General features: G+C 42.7%; 1 protein-coding gene across 1 annotated transcript; it reads left to right on the top strand.

Moving 5' to 3' along the window:
• The first annotated feature begins 1,602 nt into the window (after positions 1-1,602).
• On the top strand, positions 1,603-18,334 carry LOC121394136 (interleukin-17F-like). The gene is made up of 4 exons (XM_041564146.1): positions 1,603-1,623; positions 4,513-4,694; positions 15,114-15,319; positions 18,207-18,334. Exons 1-4 carry the CDS (start codon positions 1,603-1,605, stop codon positions 18,332-18,334), a joined length of 537 nt encoding a protein of 178 aa, XP_041420080.1.
• The last annotated feature ends 17 nt before the right edge of the window (positions 18,335-18,351 follow it).

Below are 18,351 nucleotides of genomic sequence, written 5' to 3'. Positions count from 1 at the left end.
TATTGCTACTTTTTATTACTCATCTTTCTTTTCTCCTACTCATATTCCAGGTAGTTTGGACCCTAGCAACTAGATGGCTAGAGAAACTGGAGAGATGCTGATTAAAAAGCTAAATAACTCAAAACCCACAAATAATAAAAAATTGCAAATTGTCTCAGAATGTCACTCTCTACATCATACTAACAGTTAGGGGCAGATTTAGCAATGGTCGAGGAGAATTCGAATTTTGAGCTATTTTTTGTGTACGACTAGGGAATAGTCCAAATTTAATTTGAATCTGAAAAAAATTAAAAAATTCGAATATCGAAATTTATCATGTCTCTTTAAAAATTCAACTTCGACCATTTGCCATCTAAAATCTGCCGAATTGCTGTTTTAGCCTATGGGGGACCTCCTAGAACCCATTTGGAGTCAATTGGTGGACTTTGAAAAATCAAAGTATTTTTTGGGAAAATCTTCGATTCAAAGTCGAATGCGATATTCCTTTAATTCGTACGATTCTAATTCAGCCGAATACGGACCTATTCGATCGAAAACGGACCTATTCCGCCAAAAAAAAAACTTTGACTTAATTTCGCTTGGTCTTCTTGAATTCTAATTACGAAGGGGCCGATTCACTAAGGGTCGAATATCGAGGTTTAATTAACCCTCGATATTTGACTAGGAATTAAAATCCTTCGACTTCAAATATCGAAGTCGGAGGATTTAGCGGAGATAGTTCGATCGAACGATCGAAGGATAATTCCTTCGATCGAACGATTAAATCCTTCGAATCGAATGATTCGAAGGAATTAAATCCAACGATCAAAGGAATATCCTTCGACCAAAAAAACTTTGGAAAGCCTATGGGGACCTTCCCCATAGGCTAACATTGACTTCGGTAGCTTTTAGATGGCGAACTAGGGGGTCAAAGTTTTTTTTAAAGAGACAGTACTTCGACTATCGAATGGTCGAATAGTCGAACGATTTTTAGTTTGAATCCTTCGATTCTTAGTCGTAGTCGAAGTTCGAAGTAGCCCATTCGATGGTCGAAGTAGCCCAAAAAAAACTTCGAAATTCGACGTTTTTTAACTTCGAATCCTTCACTCGAAGTTAGTGAATCGGCCCTGAAGTCTTTCAAATTCGAAATCGACCCTTGATAAATATGCCCCTTAATTTAAAGTTGCAGGGAGCTGCAGGGCAAGGAGAATAGTTAAAAAGCCAGAGCTCTGTGTTTTCGCTTTGGTTTCCTCCTTGTTGTGTGATAAAATGATTTTCTTTTCTCACGCACAATGGAAACCGCAGCAAAAGGCACAGAGGTGATTCAGCGATTATCTGACTTGCAGCCGGGACATTGCCTCGCTGGGCTGGTAAATGATCTATATTAGGATGAGACTCACTAACCGTGATTTATATTTATATTAATAGCCTCATCATTTCCTATAGCATTGACATACACACCAATATCACAGTAACCACTGACCCAGAGATATAAAAACCACAGCTGAGGCCTCGTATCACTGGAAACCCCAAAGAGACCCTATATAATGTCAGGCTGACCGAGCGCCGTTTAGTAGCTTTAGCCCAACTCTCACACAGGAGCAGAGAAGTGACAGGAGCACAATGAGCCCAATCCTATCCCAGGTAAGTGCTGATGCCCCTGCAGCCCAAATACTTCTTCTCTTAGGGGCCGATATAACCCTCGATATTCGACTAGGAACTAAAATCCTTCGACTTCGAATATCGAAGTCAAAGGATTTAAGGCAGATAGTACGATCGAATCGGATTATTCCTTCGATCGAACGATTAAATCCTTCGAATCGAACGATTCGAAGGATTTAAATCCAACGATCGAAGGAATATCCTTCGATCAAAAAAAGTTAGGCAAGCCTATGGGGACCTTCCCCATAGGCTAACATTGACTTCGGTAGCTTTTAGATGGCGAACTAGGGGGTCGAAGTTTTTTTAAAGAGACAGTACTTCAACTATTGAATGGTCGAATAGTCGAACGATTTTTACTTCGAATCCTTCAATTCGAAGTCGTAGTCAAAGGTCGAAGTAGCCCATTCGATGGTCGAAGTAGCCCAAAAAAAACTACTTCACTCGAAGTTAGTGAATCGGCCCCTTAATCCTATCGACCTACTTGACTTCAATCTGTCAGAGCTAAATTACAAATCATTTGTTTTAGGTTCATCGATTTTTCTAGGTGCAGCCAACTTTGAAGTTCAGTTTAGAACCAAATAGTAACAGAATGGAGCATTTTCTAAAATAACGGTGTTTCTCATTTATTATTTTTTTTAATTGTACAGGTATGGGATCCGTTATCCAGAAACCCGTTATCCAGAAATCTTAGAATTGTGGAAAGGGCATCTCCCATAGACTCCTTTTTATCCAAATAATCCAAATTTTTAAAAATGATTACCTTTTTCTGTGTAATAATAAAACAGTATCTTGTACTTGATCCCAACTAAGATATAATTAATCCTTATTGGAGGCAAAACCACCGAGGGTTAATTAACCCTCGATATTCGACTAGGAACTAAAATCCTTCGACTTCGAATATCGAAGTCGAAGGATTTAGCGCAGATAGTTCGATGCATTAGAAGGATTTAAATCCAACGATCGAAGGAATATCCTTCGATCAAAAAAAGTTAGCCGAACCTATGGGGACCTTCCCCATAGGCTAACATTGACTTCTGTAGCTTTTAGCTGCCGAACTAGAGGGTCAAAGTTTTTTTTAAAGAGACAGTACTTCGACTATCGAATGGTCGAATAGTCGAACGATTTTTACTTTGAATCCTTCGATTCGAAGTCGTAGTCGAAGGTCGAAGTAGCCCATTCGATGGTCGAAGTAGCCCAAAAAAAACTTCGAAATTCGAAGTTTTTTAACTTCGAATCCTTCACTCGAAGTTAGTGAATCGGCCCATTAATGTTTATATGATTTTCTAGTAGACTTAGGGCAGCGGCACACAAAGCTACTAGGGGAGATTAGCCGCCCAGCTACAAACCGCTTCTTTCTCATGAGAAAACTTCAGACGACTTCGGAAAACGAAGCGTTCCGAGTGCCATCGGCAATTTAGATTCCAGCTGGTGGGGGGCAGTTTGGCGATATTAGTTGTCTGAAGAAGAAATGGTTTGTCCCTGGGTGAATAGTCTTCCACAGTAGCTTTGTGTGCCCCTGCCTTTAAGGTTTGAAGATCCAAATTATGGAAAAATCTGTTATCTGGAAAACCCCAGGTACCATACATTCTGAATAATTAGTCCCATTCCTGTACCATTTGCAGCTGGATCACTTGTGTAGAGGAATATGACTGTGTACTTCATGCATCCAACTTGCTACTACATCGCTCACATTATGGCAACATATCTCTTTAGCTCAAACACATTATGAACAGAATTATTTTATAGGGGATCATCACTCACACAAAATGTTTTTACATAATGAAAGAAAGTGGAAGGTTTAGTGACTCTCCAAGCGCTTGGAAATCATTTGCTGTTGACAGCAGGACCTTTCTGGCTGATTATTATCTTTGTATTGTGACTCCAGAGACTGTGTAGCAGAAGCTGACAGACCTATATATATATAGATATTATATTTACAAATACAGAAACTGTAGAACCAGTTTTTGCGTGGAGATTCCCTGTAATATCAATGGGTTTTTGGGCTGGTTTGGTTCAAGGGCAACATCATGTTGGGTCTCCTTTACCCCATACAGTTTCAGACTGGGATTCCAGGGGCCCACAGGAAACCTTATACATTGGGACAACTTCCAAACTACTCTTCTTCCTCGTGCAACGTCTTTATTCTCCTACATATTATACTCTAGTCTTCTATTATTTCGTTTTGTTGTTCCCATAAAGAAGTAGTCATCCTGCCCAAATCTTGCAGTTTGGGATTCAAGTGCTTTGCAACCTAAACAAGTGCAGAAACCTGATGCCTTCCCCATGAATACAGCACTCCTTGCTAGTGATGGGCGAATTTGCGCCATTTAGCTTCGCTGAAAAATGAGCGAATTTCCCGTAAAATTCGCGAAATGGTGAAAAATTCACGAAGCGGCGCCGGTGTCTCCTTTTGGACGCCGACATCCGTTTTTGATGCCGATGTCCGTTTTTTTGGCGAAAATGCGCCAGCGTCCAAAAAACAGACGGCGGCGTCCATTTTTTTGACGCCGCCGTCCGTTTTTTGGATGCCGGTGCATTTTACCAAAAAAACAGACGCCGGCATCAAAAGCGGATGTCGGCGTCAAAAAGAAGACACCGGCGCTGTCTAGCCAATTTTTGCGGCCGTTTTGCTAATTTATTTAACGTCGGTGAATCGCGCATAATTCGCGCCTGGCGAATAAATTTGCCCATCACTACTCCTTGCATTCGGTAGCTCTGTATTCATGAGGGGCAGGAGAGGGAGGCACGTAGGCCTTTAGTTATATCTCATACATTTTACAACTTGCTCTTTTGGATCACAATACTTCTCATACAGTAATAACCAGGGAAGTGGAAAGTTAAATCCAGATTTCTGTGTTTTTCTCTCCCCAGGTCTATATCACCCTGCTGGGAATTTGCACAATGGCCTTCACCGAGGCCCTTCTTCCCCACAGCGACTGCCAACTGCCACTTGACTTCCCTCCAGTAGTGAGAGCCAGTATAGGCAGCGGCGGGCAAATCCGTAGCCTACGCATTGAGATCAGAAACCGCTCTCTGTCGCCTTGGGACTACATGTAAGTTATTAATATAGTCAAGCTGTAAAAAAACAAATAAATGCTAATTTCCAAATTTTTGTGGTTACCCTTAGAAACCAATCATTAGTTAATATTTCCCGGCCTGGGTAAGTCGAATACCAAAAGCGAACCAGGATTTTCAAAGGATTTTAATCCATCGATCGAACGTTTTTTCTTCGACCTAAAAAAGATAGCAAAGCCTATGGGGACCTTCCCCATAGGCTAACATTGACTTCGGTAGGTTTTAGGTGGCGAACTAGGGGGGTCAAAGTTTTTTTTTAAAGAGACAGTACTATCGAATGGTCGAATAGTCGAACGACTTTTAGTTCGAATCGTTCGATTCAAAGTCGTAGTCGAAAGTCGAAGTAGCCCATTCGATGGTCGAAGCAGCTAAAAAAAACATTCAAAATTCGAAGTTTTTTTTATTCCATTCCTTCACTCAGCCTAAGTAAATGGGGCCTCAAGTCTACTAGAAATAATGTTACCATTAAATAAACCCAATAGGCTGGTGTAGCTTCCAATAAGGATTCATTATATCTTAGTTGGGATCAAGTACAAGCGACTGTTTTATTATTACACAGAAAAAGGAAATCATTTTTAAAAATTTGGATTATTTGGATAAAATGGAGTCTATGGGAGATTGGCCTTTCCGTAATTCGGTGCTTTCTTGATGGATTTCTGGATAATAGATCTCATAGCTGTCTGCCCCTTCCCTGCTTAGTTAACTTATTTCCCTGCCACATCCTGCAAGGCTTTCCTACCTAAATCCGGCCTGGTGTTCTATGTGCATGCCTGGCCTGAATCCCTAGCAACCAGGCATTGATTTGAATAAGAGACTGGAATATGAATAGGAGAGGCCTGAATAGAAAGCGCAGTAATTAAAATAACTATAAATGTGTAGCCTTACAGTATTTGTTTTTAAGATGGGGTCGGTGACCCCCATTTGATTGCTAAAAAGAAGAAGGCAAATAATTAAAAACATTGAAAAAATAAATAATGAAATTGAAAAGTTGCTTAGAATTAGCCATTCTACAACAGTAACTTAAAGGTGAACCACCCGTTTAATTTTTGAAAGTGCATTAGACTGATCAATGCTAACTGCTAATTGCTAACTAAAGGCCAAACATTCAGTTTTCTTGAAACAATGTTCCTGGATTCATGCAATATAAATAATTGTACTGATCTTTTATCCGCTTCCTCACAGCAATGACGAGGATAACAACAGGTACCCCAATATTATTTATGAAGCGAATTGCCGTCATGTGGGCTGTTTGGACCCCCAGGGTAACATGGACCCGAGGCTCAATTCCATCCCCATCAGACAAGAAATTCTGGTTCTGCGCCGGGAGATGATCGGATGTACCTCAAGCTTCAGCCTGGAGAAGAAGATGGTCACTGTTGGTTGTACCTGTGTGCGACCTATTGTCCAAAATATTATATAATGAGCCTGGGAAATGTCACTGACGAAGCACGACATTTAAACAGTGCAGAGTAGATCTTTGCCTAGCAGTGTTTGCCGCCATGCATTCTATATAGTAATACTTTTTTACAATTATATTTATCAATATCATTTTTGTTTTTCTTTTTATATTTGTATTAGAATATTTTAAATTCAATAAACAAAATAAAAAAGAAATGAACATTGTTTTAATATGGTGGAAAGTTGGATGAGGGGTTTGTGGGATAAGGCAGGTTAAAGTTAGGAAGAGATGATGGCTAATAGTAACAAGTTGGGGTAAATAGTCTTCTTGGGGAAAGGGAGTGTGAACGTGGGCAATAGCAGGGTATAGTTAGGGAGAGGATGGTTTTGGCCTATAAGGTTAACAGTGGGATTTAATAGTTTCTTCTGGGAAAGGGAAGTGTTGGACTTGTGGGAATAGGCAGGTATAGTAGGAGAGATTGTGCTATAAGTTAACAGTGGTAAAAATAGTCTTCTTTTTGGGAAGGGAAATGTTGGACTTGTTGGGGAATAAGCAGGTATTAAGTTAGGGATGAGATGGTGGGCTTATAAGTTTAAACAGTGGGGATTTTAATTAGTCTCTTGGGAAGGGAGTGGTGGGACTGTGGGGATAGGCAGGGTTTATTAGTAGGGAAGGAGGGGTTGGCCTTAATTAGTAAACAGTGGGGATTAATTAGTTCTCTGGGGGAAGGGAGTGTTGGGGGACTTTGGTGGGGATAGGCAAGGTTATAAGTTAAGGGGAAGAGATGGTACTATAGTAAAAACAGGTGGGGATTTAAATAGTCCCTCTGAAGGGGAAGTGTGGGACTTTTGGATAGCCAGGTATAGTTAAGGGAGAAGGGATTGGTGGTCTAATAAGTTAACAGTGGGATAATAGTTCCTGGGGAAGGGAGTGGACTGGTGGGATAGCAAGGTTATAGTTAGGGGAAGAGGATGGTGGCCTATTTAGTAACAGTGATTTTTAATTAGTCTCTGGGAAGGGAGGTTTGTGGGAACTGTGGGTAGCATGGGTTATAGTTAGGGAGAGGATGGTGTCTATAGTACGAAACAAAGTGGGATAATTAGTCTTCTGGGGAAACGGGGAGTGTGGGACTGTGGGGGAATAACCCAGTTATAGTTAAGGGGAGAGATTGGAGCCTATTTAGGTTAACCAGTGGGATAATAGTCTCTGGGAGGGAGTGTTGACTTTTGTGGATAAGCAAAAGTATTAGTTTAGGGAGGAGATGGTTTTGGGTCTAATAGTTAAACAGTGGGAATTAATAGTCTCTGGGAAGGGAGTTGTGACTGTGGGGATTAGGGGGGCCAGGATAGTAGGTGGAAGAGCATTGGTTGTCTTAGTAACAGTGGGAATAAATAGTTCTCTGGAAGGGGAAGTTGGGACTTGGTTGGGGATAGCAGGTATTTAGTAGGGAAGAGATGGTGTCTTATTAGTAACAGTGGGGATTAAAGTCCTTCTGGGGAAAGGGAGTTGTGGGACTGGATAAGCAGGCAGGGTATAGTAGGGAAAGGGGATGGTTGTCTATTATAACAGTGGGGATTTAAATATTCTCTGGGAAAAGGGGGGGAAGTGGACTGTTGGAATTAAAGCAGGTATAGGTAGGGGGAGAGATGGTTGTTCTTATAAGTTAAAACAGTGGATTTAATAGGTCTCTGGGGGGGGAAAGGGAAGTGGGACTTTGTGGGATAGGGGCAGGTATTAGTAGGGGAGAGGATGGTTGTCTTTATTTAGTAAAACAAGTGGGATTTAATAGGTCTCTGGGAAAGGGGGGAAGTGTGGAACTTGTGGATTTAGGCAGGTTATAGTAAGGAGAGGTGGGGGTCTATAGTAATAGTGGAAAAATAGGGTCTCTGGGAGGAAGGTGGAACTTGTGGGGATAGCAAGGTATAGTAGGGAAAGAGGATTTGTGCCTATAGTAACAGTGGATAATTAGGTCCTTCTTGGGAAGGGGGAGGTGTGGACTGTGGGATAGGGGCAAGTTTTATAGTAGGGAGAGATGCGTTGGAGGTCTATAGGTTAAAACCCAAGTGGGGATAATAGTCCTTTCTGGGGGAAAGGGGAGTGTGGGGACCTGTGGAGATAGGCAAGGATAGTTAGGGAATAGGATGGTGTTTCTATTAAGTAAACAGTGGAATAAATTAAGGTCTCTGGAAAGGGGGAATGTTGAATTTTTTGTGGGGGAAGCAAGGTATAGTAGGGAAAGAGATGGGTGGCATATAGTAAACAGTGGATAAATAGGTCTTCTGGGAAGGAATGTGATTGTGGGATAGCAGGTTTTATTAGTAGGGAAAGAGCGGGTGGGGCTATAGGTAAACAAGTGGGGGATAATAAGTCTCTGGGGAAAGGGGGGAGTGTGACTGTGCGGGATAAGCAGGGTATAGTAGGGAGAGGATGGTGGGGTCTATAGTAAACAGGGTGGATTAATAGTCTCTGGGAAGGGGGAGTGTGGACTGTGGGATTAGCAGGTTATAAGCTTTAGGGGAAAGATGGGGCTATTAGTAAAACAAGGTGGGAATAAATAGGTCTCTGGGGAAAAGGAGTGTGGACTGTGGATAAGCAAGGTATAGTAGGGAGAGATGGTTGCTATAGTTAACAGTGGATAATAGGTCTCTGGGGAAGGAGTTGTGGAACATGTGGGATTAGCAGTATAGTAGGAGGGAGATGGTTGGCCTATTAGTAAAACAGTGGGGAATTAATAAGTCTCTGGGGAAGGGAGTTTAACTTGTGGGATTAAGCAGGTATTTAGTAGGGGAAGGGTTTACTTGTATCCCTGTAGGAATTGTGGACATTTGGCAATGGACATAATACCAAGAAAAATGGTAACACGTCCCTTAAAACATTGGTTCCTTTACAACATGCTATAAAAAGGTTTCTTTTTACTGTGGGACAGGCAAGGATCTAATTTATTTGTTAAAAGATTTCGGCTGAAATTTTACCCGAAAACCGAATTCCGAACTACTACCTTGTTTTCTGGGAACAAAAGGGTCACCCATTGATTTCCTTCCCCCGGCCCCTCGGATTTAGGGTTGGGCCTGGGCAGAAAGGGATTCGGGGGCCGATTCTGAATTCCTGCTTGGGAAAAAAGGGCCGGAATTTTCCCGAAAACCGGAATTCCTTGGATTCGGGTGGCAAATTCCCTTAGTAAAGGGACCTTCAGAAATGGGTTGTAGGGAAAGGACCCCCATAGGGGCTAAAACATAAAGCACTTTCGGCAGGTTTAATTGGGGCGGAAAGTTATTTGAAGTCAAAAATTTTTTAAAGAGGGAAACCAAAAGTAACTTGGGGGATATCGAATGGGTCGAATATATCGAAACGATTTTTACTTTTTGAATCGAAAGTTCGAAGTAAATTCGAAAGTCGTTTAGGTATTCCTATTCGGAATGGTCCGACGGTTATCCCAAAAAAATTTACTTCGAATTTTTTTTTTACTTTAGGGGGAAAAAAAATTCCCTCAAATTTTTCAACTTCGGGACCCTTAGTTAAAAATCTTTGCCCCCTTAAATGTTCCCAGTGGGGCCTTTGGAACTTAATTCTAACTAATTTTACTGTAGACCCAATTTGATGCCAATTATGTAAAACTGGTTTGTTATGTAGGGAGGATTACCATTGGCCGTTGCAATACATTTTACCCAACTTCTCTATGGGATTTATTTTTATTTGACGTTTTTATATTCAAACTTCAAGAAAAAACTTTCCTAGGGGGGGAAAAATTATCATTCAGGCCTTTTTCGTGTTACCCGCAATTCAAGAAGTTGCCAAACTTTTCTGCTTTTACACCAAATCCTATCCATTTTCCTTCCTGGACCCAAGATTTGCCAGGGAAAAAAGCCTCGATATGCAAAATTTGGTTGACCCATTTTCTCTTCCCACAGGGGTGATTAATTCCAAAGGTGTTTTTATGAATTTGGACTTATTCCCAAAAGGAATTTTGATCCACCAGTAAAACAATTTCTTCCACTCTGTAAAAATTGTTAAAAAATTATTGGGCCATAAACCTTATTTATTTATTTTTTTTTTAATGGGATTTTGAAGCTTGAAAACCAACAAGAAAAAGGCGATAAGGAAATATTTCCAAGCGTCCAGAAGGGGGAAGGGTCTTATTTTTAAAAAGAAAATTCTGGGTGTTTGGGGGAGTTTTGGGGGAATCTCAGGAGGGAACGCTTGGTTTATACCAAAGAGTTCTACCTTAGGGGAGCCAAAAAACCAACCCCACAAAGGGATGGTTTGAGCAAAGACCTTTCTTTCTTTATTGGTAAAAGTCTTTCTCTTCCTTTTGTGGAAACTTTCATCAGCTCAGGGCTTGGCCACGGGGCCCCACTTCCATGGGCATTGTAACCAGGGGAACTTTCATGCCAGGGGAGAAGTTTTCTCAAAAACCTTTGTTCCAAGAACATCCATTGGAGATTAAAAACTCCATTTGTAATCAAGTTATTGACCCAATAAAATATGGCCATAGGGCCCCAAATAGTTGTGGGAACTTCCCATATTGGGGCATTGGGTAAGGGGTATATAAAGGGGGTTTTTTGTTTTGAGTTTGTTTAAGGGGAAGGTTAGGGAAGCGATATTAAACCCCCATGTGTGCCCCCCAGTTCTTCCAAGAAGCAGAACTTTAAAGAACACCATTTGAGTTTCTTGGGATGGTAAAATATTATATAACCCTGCGTGTAGCTTCTTGGGAAATATATCAAAAGGAAACTTTTTATTGGGAACATACAAGAATGGTGGCCAGTGAATTTAAATTCCTTTATCCCACATTGGGGGTAAGGGAAGGGATCCTTCCTCCAAGGTGTGGGTTTCCCCAAACTTTGGAGGAGGTTTGGAGGTAGGAACGAAACAGCAAGTCAGGGGTTCCAGATTCAGCAAATTTGGGTTCAAAAAATTAGAAGGTTTCCACATTTAGGGAAAAAGTAGGTGGGGTGGCCAGGTTTGGGTTGCCCAAAGTTGGTGGAAGGTAAAAAAGTAGGAGGGTTACTTGTTAGAAGAGGAAAGGTTATTTGGCCAGGGCCTTGGTAAAAAAGCCTATAAAAAGAAGATTATAAAAATCCCACCAAATGGGAAATATTTTGGGGCCCCAAATTGAAAGAGGAATCAATTTAAAGGGCAAAACTTCTCCAAAACATTACATTGGAAACCCCAATTCACTTTTGTTATTGGTTTGAAATTATGGCGGGAAATGAGAAGGAAGCATTTATCCCCCTGCACTTGCTGGTTTCTGTCCTCTTGAACAATTTGCAGCAGGAAAAGTCAGTTTCTTGCCATTGTTAAACAAGCGGCTTGTTATTTTTTGGGGGCCCAGTACTGGCCCTTAGGAATAATTTTTTTTGATTTTGGAAACATTTTTATTTCACCATTATAGGGCACCCAAGGGGCTTTCCCCCCCACCCCCAAGGGGCCTCCCCCCACCCCAAAAGGGGCTCCCCCGCCACCCTAGGCCAACCAGGGGGTTTCTCATAATAAGGCCACCGGAAGGGCTTTTCCAATTTTTCTCCCCCAAACCCCTTAGGGGCCACAGGGGTTTTCAATTTATAGGCACCCAAGGGGGCTTTACCCCCACCCTAGCGGCCACAGGGGTTTTCATATAGGGCAACCCAAGGGCTTTACCCCCACCCTAGGGGCAAACAGGGGTCTTCATATTAAAGGGCAACCCAAAGGGGCTCCTTTCCCCCACCCTAAGGGGGGCACAGGGTCTCATTATTAAGGGGCCCACCCAAGTGGCTTTACCCCCAAAAAACCCTAGGCACCAGGGGTTTTTTCTTTTTTCATATTAGGGCACCGAGGGCTCAATTCCCCCCAACCCTTAGGGGCAAACAGGGTCCTCATAATAGGGGCCCAACCCCAAAGGGCTCTTCCCCCACCCCTAGGCCCACAGCGGTCCTCATTTAGGCACCCCAGGCTTTTACCCCCACCCCTAGGCCCCCACAGGGGGTTCTCAAATAAAGGGCACCGAGGGCTTCACCCCACCCCTAGGGGCAACCCAGGGGTTTCCTTCCATATTAGGCCAAACCCAAGGCTACCCCCCCCACCCTTTAGGGCACCAGGGGGGGTTTTCTTTTCATATAAGGCCACCCAGGGGCTTTCCTTCCCCACCCCTAGGGGCCCACAGGGTTCTTCCATAATAGGCACGAAGGGGCTTCATCCCCCCCAAACCTAGGGGGCAAAAACCCAGGTCTTTCATTTATAGGTTACCCAAAGGGCTTTTTTACTTTCCCACCTTAGGGCCAAAAGTTCCCATTTACAGGGTACCCCAATGGGGCGGTCCCCCACTAAAGCTGCCACCCTAAGCAGAGGGTCCCCAGGTGTCAATATGATAAAAATACCAGGGGGGCCCTTGTAATCTTGCTAAATGAAGGCTGCTTTCTGCTACAATAATAGAAAAATCAGAACCACCCGAAACCACCAAGGGGGAATGGGAAAATGGGAACAAGGGGACAGACCTTGCTTTTAAAATATTAATGGAAGGAAAATTGTAATTGAATCTACCACTGAAAAAAGGTTTCTTGAATGCCCTGTGTACTTTATGTGACTTGGCAAGAAAAATGGTGTCCAATTTTTCAGGCTACAAAGTTGGGTTACACTGAGGTGAGACCACTCTTACCATTTATTTCTGCATTTTCTGTTTTCTTCCCTGCCCACCGTTACTATTAAAACTATTTTCTTTTTAAAACTGTTTTTGTTTTTATTTCCATTTTTTCAGGCTAACCGGGTGATTAACTGGTTACTGCTTCATGGGGCTGCATCTTAAGTTTCAGGCAGGAAAAATTGCCCCTTAACCAAGGAAAATGTTCAAGGCTTTCCACAAAAAATTAAAGGGACCTCAAGCCTCAATTTCCAGCCGGGCCCACCCGGGGGCAGGGAGAATAACAAATTTAAGGAAAAGGAGATTTGGCCCACCCTCGGCCTTATTTTCTCCTTGGAACTTTAACAGGTTTAAAGGTTCCATTTTGCTTTTACACTAGTAGGACAGTGAGATTTGGGGTGATCTTCTAATTGTGCCCTGGGTACCCCTGGAACTGTTACCCCAATGTTTCTATATATCTGTAACCTTGTTATGAGCTAAGGGGGCCCAGTCTGAAGGCCAGTTAGGGGAGATTTGGGGTGAGTGCTTATTTTGTGTCCTGGGTACCCCTGGAACTATAGCAGGGTGACTGTTACCCCAATGTTTCTATATATCTGTAACCTTGTTATGAGCTAAGGGGGCCCAGTCTGAAGGTCAGTTAGGGGGAGATTTGGGGTGAGTGCTTATTTGTGTCCTGGGTACCCCTGGAACTATAGCAGGGTGACTGTTACCCCAATGTTTCTATATATCTGTAACCTTGTTATGAGCTAAGGGGGCCCAGTCTGAAGGTCAGTTAGGGGGAGATTTGGGGTGAGTGTTTATTTGTACCCTGGGTACCCCTGGAACTATAGCAGGGTGACCCCCAATGTTTCTATATACTGTATCTGTAACCTTGTTATGAGCTAAGGGGGCCCAGCCTGAAGGTCAGTTAGGGGGAGATTTAGGGTGAGTGCTTATTTGTACCCTGGGTACCCCTGGAACTATAGCAGGGTGACTGTTACCCCAATGTTTCTATATATCTGTAACCTCGTTATGAGCTAAGGGGCCCAGTCTGAAGGTCAGTTAGGGGGAGATTTGGAGTGAGTGCTTATTAGTGCCCTGGGTACCCCTGGAACTATAGCAGGGTGACACCCCAATGTTTCTATATATCTGTAACCTTGTTATGAGCTAAGGGGGCCCAGTCTGAAGGTCAGTTGGGGGGAGATTTGGGGTGAGTGATTATTTGTACCCTGGGTACCCCTGGAACTATAGCAGGGTGACCCCCAATGTTTCTATATACTGTATCTGTAACCTTGTTATGAGCTAAGGGGGCCCAGTCTGAAGGTCAGTTAGGGGGAGATTTGGGTTGAATGCTTATTTGTGCCCTGGGTACCCCTGGAACTATAGCAGGGTGACTGTTACCCCAATGTTTCTATATATCTGTAAACTTGTTATGAGCTAAGGGGGCCCAGTCTGAAGGTCAGTTAGGGGGAGATTTGGGTGAGTGCTTATTTGTGCCCTGGGTACCCCTGGAACTATAGCAGGGTGACTGTTACCCCCAATGTTTCTATATATCTGTAAACTTGTTATGAGCTAAGGGGGCCCAGTCTGAAGGCCAGTTAGGGGGAGATTTGGGGTGAGTGCTTATTTGGTACCCTGGGGTACCCCTGGAACTATAGCAGGGTGACACCCCAATGTTTCTATATATCTGTAACCTTGTTATGAGCTAAGGGGGCCCAGTCTGAGGGTCAGTTAGGGGGAGATTTGGGGTGAGTGTTTATTTGTACCCTGGGTACCCTGGAACTATAGCAGGGTGACACCCCAATGTTTCTATATATCTGTAAACCTTGTTATGAGCTAAGGGGGCCCAGTCTGAAGGTCAGTTAGGGGAAGATTTGGGGTGAGTGCTTATTTGTACCCTGGGTACCCCTGGAACTATAGCAGGGTGACACCCCAATGTTTCTATATATCTGTAACCTTGTTATGAGCTAAGGGGGCCCAGTCTGAAGGTCAGTTAGGGGGAGATTTGGGGTGAGTGTTTATTTGTACCCTGGGTACCCCTGGAACTATAGCAGGGTGACACCCCAATGTTTCTATATATCTGTAACCTTGTTATGAGCTAAGGGGGCCCAGTCTGAAGGTCAGTTAGGGGGAGATTTGGGGTGAATGTTTATTTGTACCCTGGGTACCCCTGGAACTATAGCAGGGTGACACCCCAATGTTTCTATATATCTGTAACCTTGTTATGAGCTTATGAGTGCAGGGCCAACACCTATAATCAAAAGAGAAGAGGGAGATACCCCTGAACATTGCAGATCTATATAAAACTAGATAGGTATCCCCCTGTACTAAGTGTTTTTCTGCCAGTAGCTTTGTTTTATCCCCATGATCTCACATAAATACAAATAAATGTGTTTCTTATTACAGCATTAACATGGATAAAAATCGATTCCCTGCTGCGTTGAATGAAGCCAGTTGCCTCCATCGCGGCTGTTTGGATGAAGAAGGGAACATAGACCTCAACCTCGTGTCCTCCCCTATCCGACAGGAGATCCTTGTTCTGCGCAGGGAGGTGAAAGGCTGCACCACGAGCTTCTGGCTGGAGAAACAAACTGTCACCGTGGGCTGCACTTGTATTAGGACAGAAATCTTACTCTGATCCGACATCAAGGAAACCAGCCGTGCAGCTGGCGAGTGTCACTATAGGGAAAACTTTTTCCTCTTAATGTTTTAAAATTCTAGTTCATCTAGATGGACCTATTCTAAGCAATGTTTCAATTGGTCTTTGTTTGTTTTTTATTGCTTATGGGTTCTATGAGCGATTGGTCTTCCTATTATGACCATAAAGTAATTAAGAAATAGTAGCCAGATAGTTCCAATTCCAAGCCTGAGAGCTATGCAGATGAATGAAGACCAATTGCAGATTAAACATTAACTTTAACAATGAACTAAACCTCTATAGGGCTGCCCTTCCCTCTCCCAAACTGCAATACTGGGGACACCTTAAATCTCTCTGTTTTCTGCTTTTTAGAATCTCTACAGAGCAGAAAGGCCACTCTGCATGGGAAACACTGGAACAGGGGGAAACACAGACAATTTATAGTTATATGGTCTGTTCCCGTGCTTTTTCCAGTGTAACTAGATTAAAGTATCTGGTCATTGTTTGTTGTTACTATCCATTATTTGATATTATGCTGTAATAGCTATTAATAATATTTAACTAATATTATATTAATTGTGTGTCTATTAATAAAGCAATATTCTTATCATCCTTTTTGTTTTTTCTGGTTACTTGTTAATGTATCACAGAAATAATGGAATGATGTGAAGACTCCCATGCAGAACATGATTTCAGAAACCCTGTTAAAGCCAAAAAGAAAGAATTTGGGTCAGTAAGAGGCAACACCGGACTGTCATAAAACTGAAATGCCCAGAAATTTATGGCAGATGGGCTGTCAGGACTTGCTGGGAATTTCAATTTTATGAAAGTTGGGTGTTGTCTGTTACTGACCCAAATGCTTCTTTCAACTCCCATAGGTACCTCCCTGTATCTCCCCTTGTTCTCTCTCTCCCCCTCTCAGCACCAGTCTCTCCTCCTCATTTACTAATGACCCCATCTGGGTCAGGTCTATGGTTTACTAAAGGCTCCCATACATGGGCCAATAAAAGCTGCAGACAGACCGAGTCAGCAGCTTATTGGCTCGTGTGTGAGTTTCCCCGGCTGAAAGTCGGCCAGATCTCGATAGGGCAGGTTAAAAAAATCCCATCAGATCGCGGCTGCATCTATGCGGTCCCGCATTCGATCGCCCTTATCGTATGCATTATGATCCGATTGTTGGGCCCTAGGGCCCACGATTGGATCAGCCTGATATCGCCCACTTCAATGTGGGCATATCAGAGAGAGAGATCCGCAAATGAGCGGATCTCTACGTCTATGGCCACCTTAAGGCAACTATAGGGCTGCAGGTTGGACATCTCAGATTTATGGTAATTCTTCCCTTAGATCAGGGGTCTTCAGCCTTTTATACCCGTGAGACACATTTATTTGTAAAAAGAGTTGGGGAGTAACACAAGCATAAAAAAAGTTCCTGGGGTGCCAAATATGGCCTGCGATTATTAGTAATTTGGTAGCCACTATGTGGACTGGCAGGCTACAGGAGGCTTTCTTTGGTGGAGCACCTGGTTTTGTGCAACCGAAACTTGCCCCCAAGCCAGGCATTAAAAAATAAGCTCCTGCTTTGAGGATATTGGAAGCAACATCCACGGGTTGGTGAGTGTCATGTTCCTCATGAGCCACTGGTTGGGAATCACTGACTTAGATGATGGTCTCAGTCTTTCTGCACTGCCAAGAGCCCTTTATTCTCATATTGAACCATTCTCATCATCCCAAACATCTTCTCCAAGATCTCCTGTTGAACTTATTTCCCACCTTTCCTCTAAAACTGGAGTTTTTTGTTTAGCCATGAGCAACATTCAGATGTGAAAGAGTTGGGGGAGCAATGCAAACATGGAAAATGTTCCTTGATGGTGCCAATTAGGTGCTGTGATTGGCTATTTGGTAGCCACTATGTAGACTGGCAGCTTATAGGAGGTTCTGTTTGGCAGGACACCTGGTTTTTATGCACCAGAACTTGCCTCCAAGCCTGGAATTGAAAAATAAGCACCTGCCTTGAGGCTAACTTTTTATACATTTATAGATCCAATCCTTTGTACAGCAGATTTTAGGTTATAAGGGGTTGTTCACCTTTGAATTAACTAGAAATGTAGAGAGTGATATTCTGACACAATTTGCAATTGGTTTAATTTTTTTTTATTACTCGCTTTTTATTCAGCAGCTCTCCAGTTTGCAATTTCAGCCATCAGGTTGCTAGGGTGCAAAATTCCCCTAGCAACCATGCACTGATTTGAGTAAGAGATTGGCAAATGAATAGGTGAGGCCTAAATAGAAAGATGCAGGCCCAGATGTGTGTAAAGGCCACCAAGGCCCAGGCCTAGGGTAGCATGATTTAAAGAGGATGTTAAGTCAAAAAAAAAATAAAATCCAATTTTTACTTTCTTTAATAAAAAAGAAATTAATCTCCAATATCCTTTTTTTTTTTTAAAGTTTGTGTTATTTCGTTTCAACAGGGAGGGGAGGGAATGGGTAGGGGATAAGAGGTTACAAGACAAACAGAAAAAATTATATACATACCGTACAAAAAACTTCCATAATGCATCTGTTGTCAGCAGTGTTATAAGTTACATATCAGATAATTATCATAAGGTCTCACAATCAGGTCAACACATTACATATTTATGGTTCTTGCTCTGGGTGCAGTTCCATCCAGGGGGACCATATTCTGACAAATTTTTTGGGGCACCCTCTTGCTTCATATGTCAGTTTTATATTTACCAAGGCCCTCTCTACCAGTGACAGCCAATGTTGCATTGTGGGGGGTTGGGGGGCCATCCACTTCATGATTAGGGCTTTTTTCGCATAAAACAAGAGTGTTTTTATAAGAATTCTTGATTTAATCAAAGGGAGCATGTCTTCCACTATCCCCAGCAAACGTATTTCCGATGTACAGGCCCCAGTGAATGACAAGTGTCCACTTCTGTCCAAAACCGGAAGACCTGTGGACATTCCCACACCATCTGACAAAATGTAGCTTCTGGTCAGTGACAT

Source organism: Xenopus laevis, chromosome 5S, assembly GCF_017654675.1.
Source record: "Xenopus laevis strain J_2021 chromosome 5S, Xenopus_laevis_v10.1, whole genome shotgun sequence".
Lineage (NCBI taxonomy): Eukaryota > Metazoa > Chordata > Amphibia > Anura > Pipidae > Xenopus > Xenopus laevis.
Note: the sequence above shows the minus strand (reverse complement) of the source record. Positions and strands in the feature narration are given on the sequence as shown.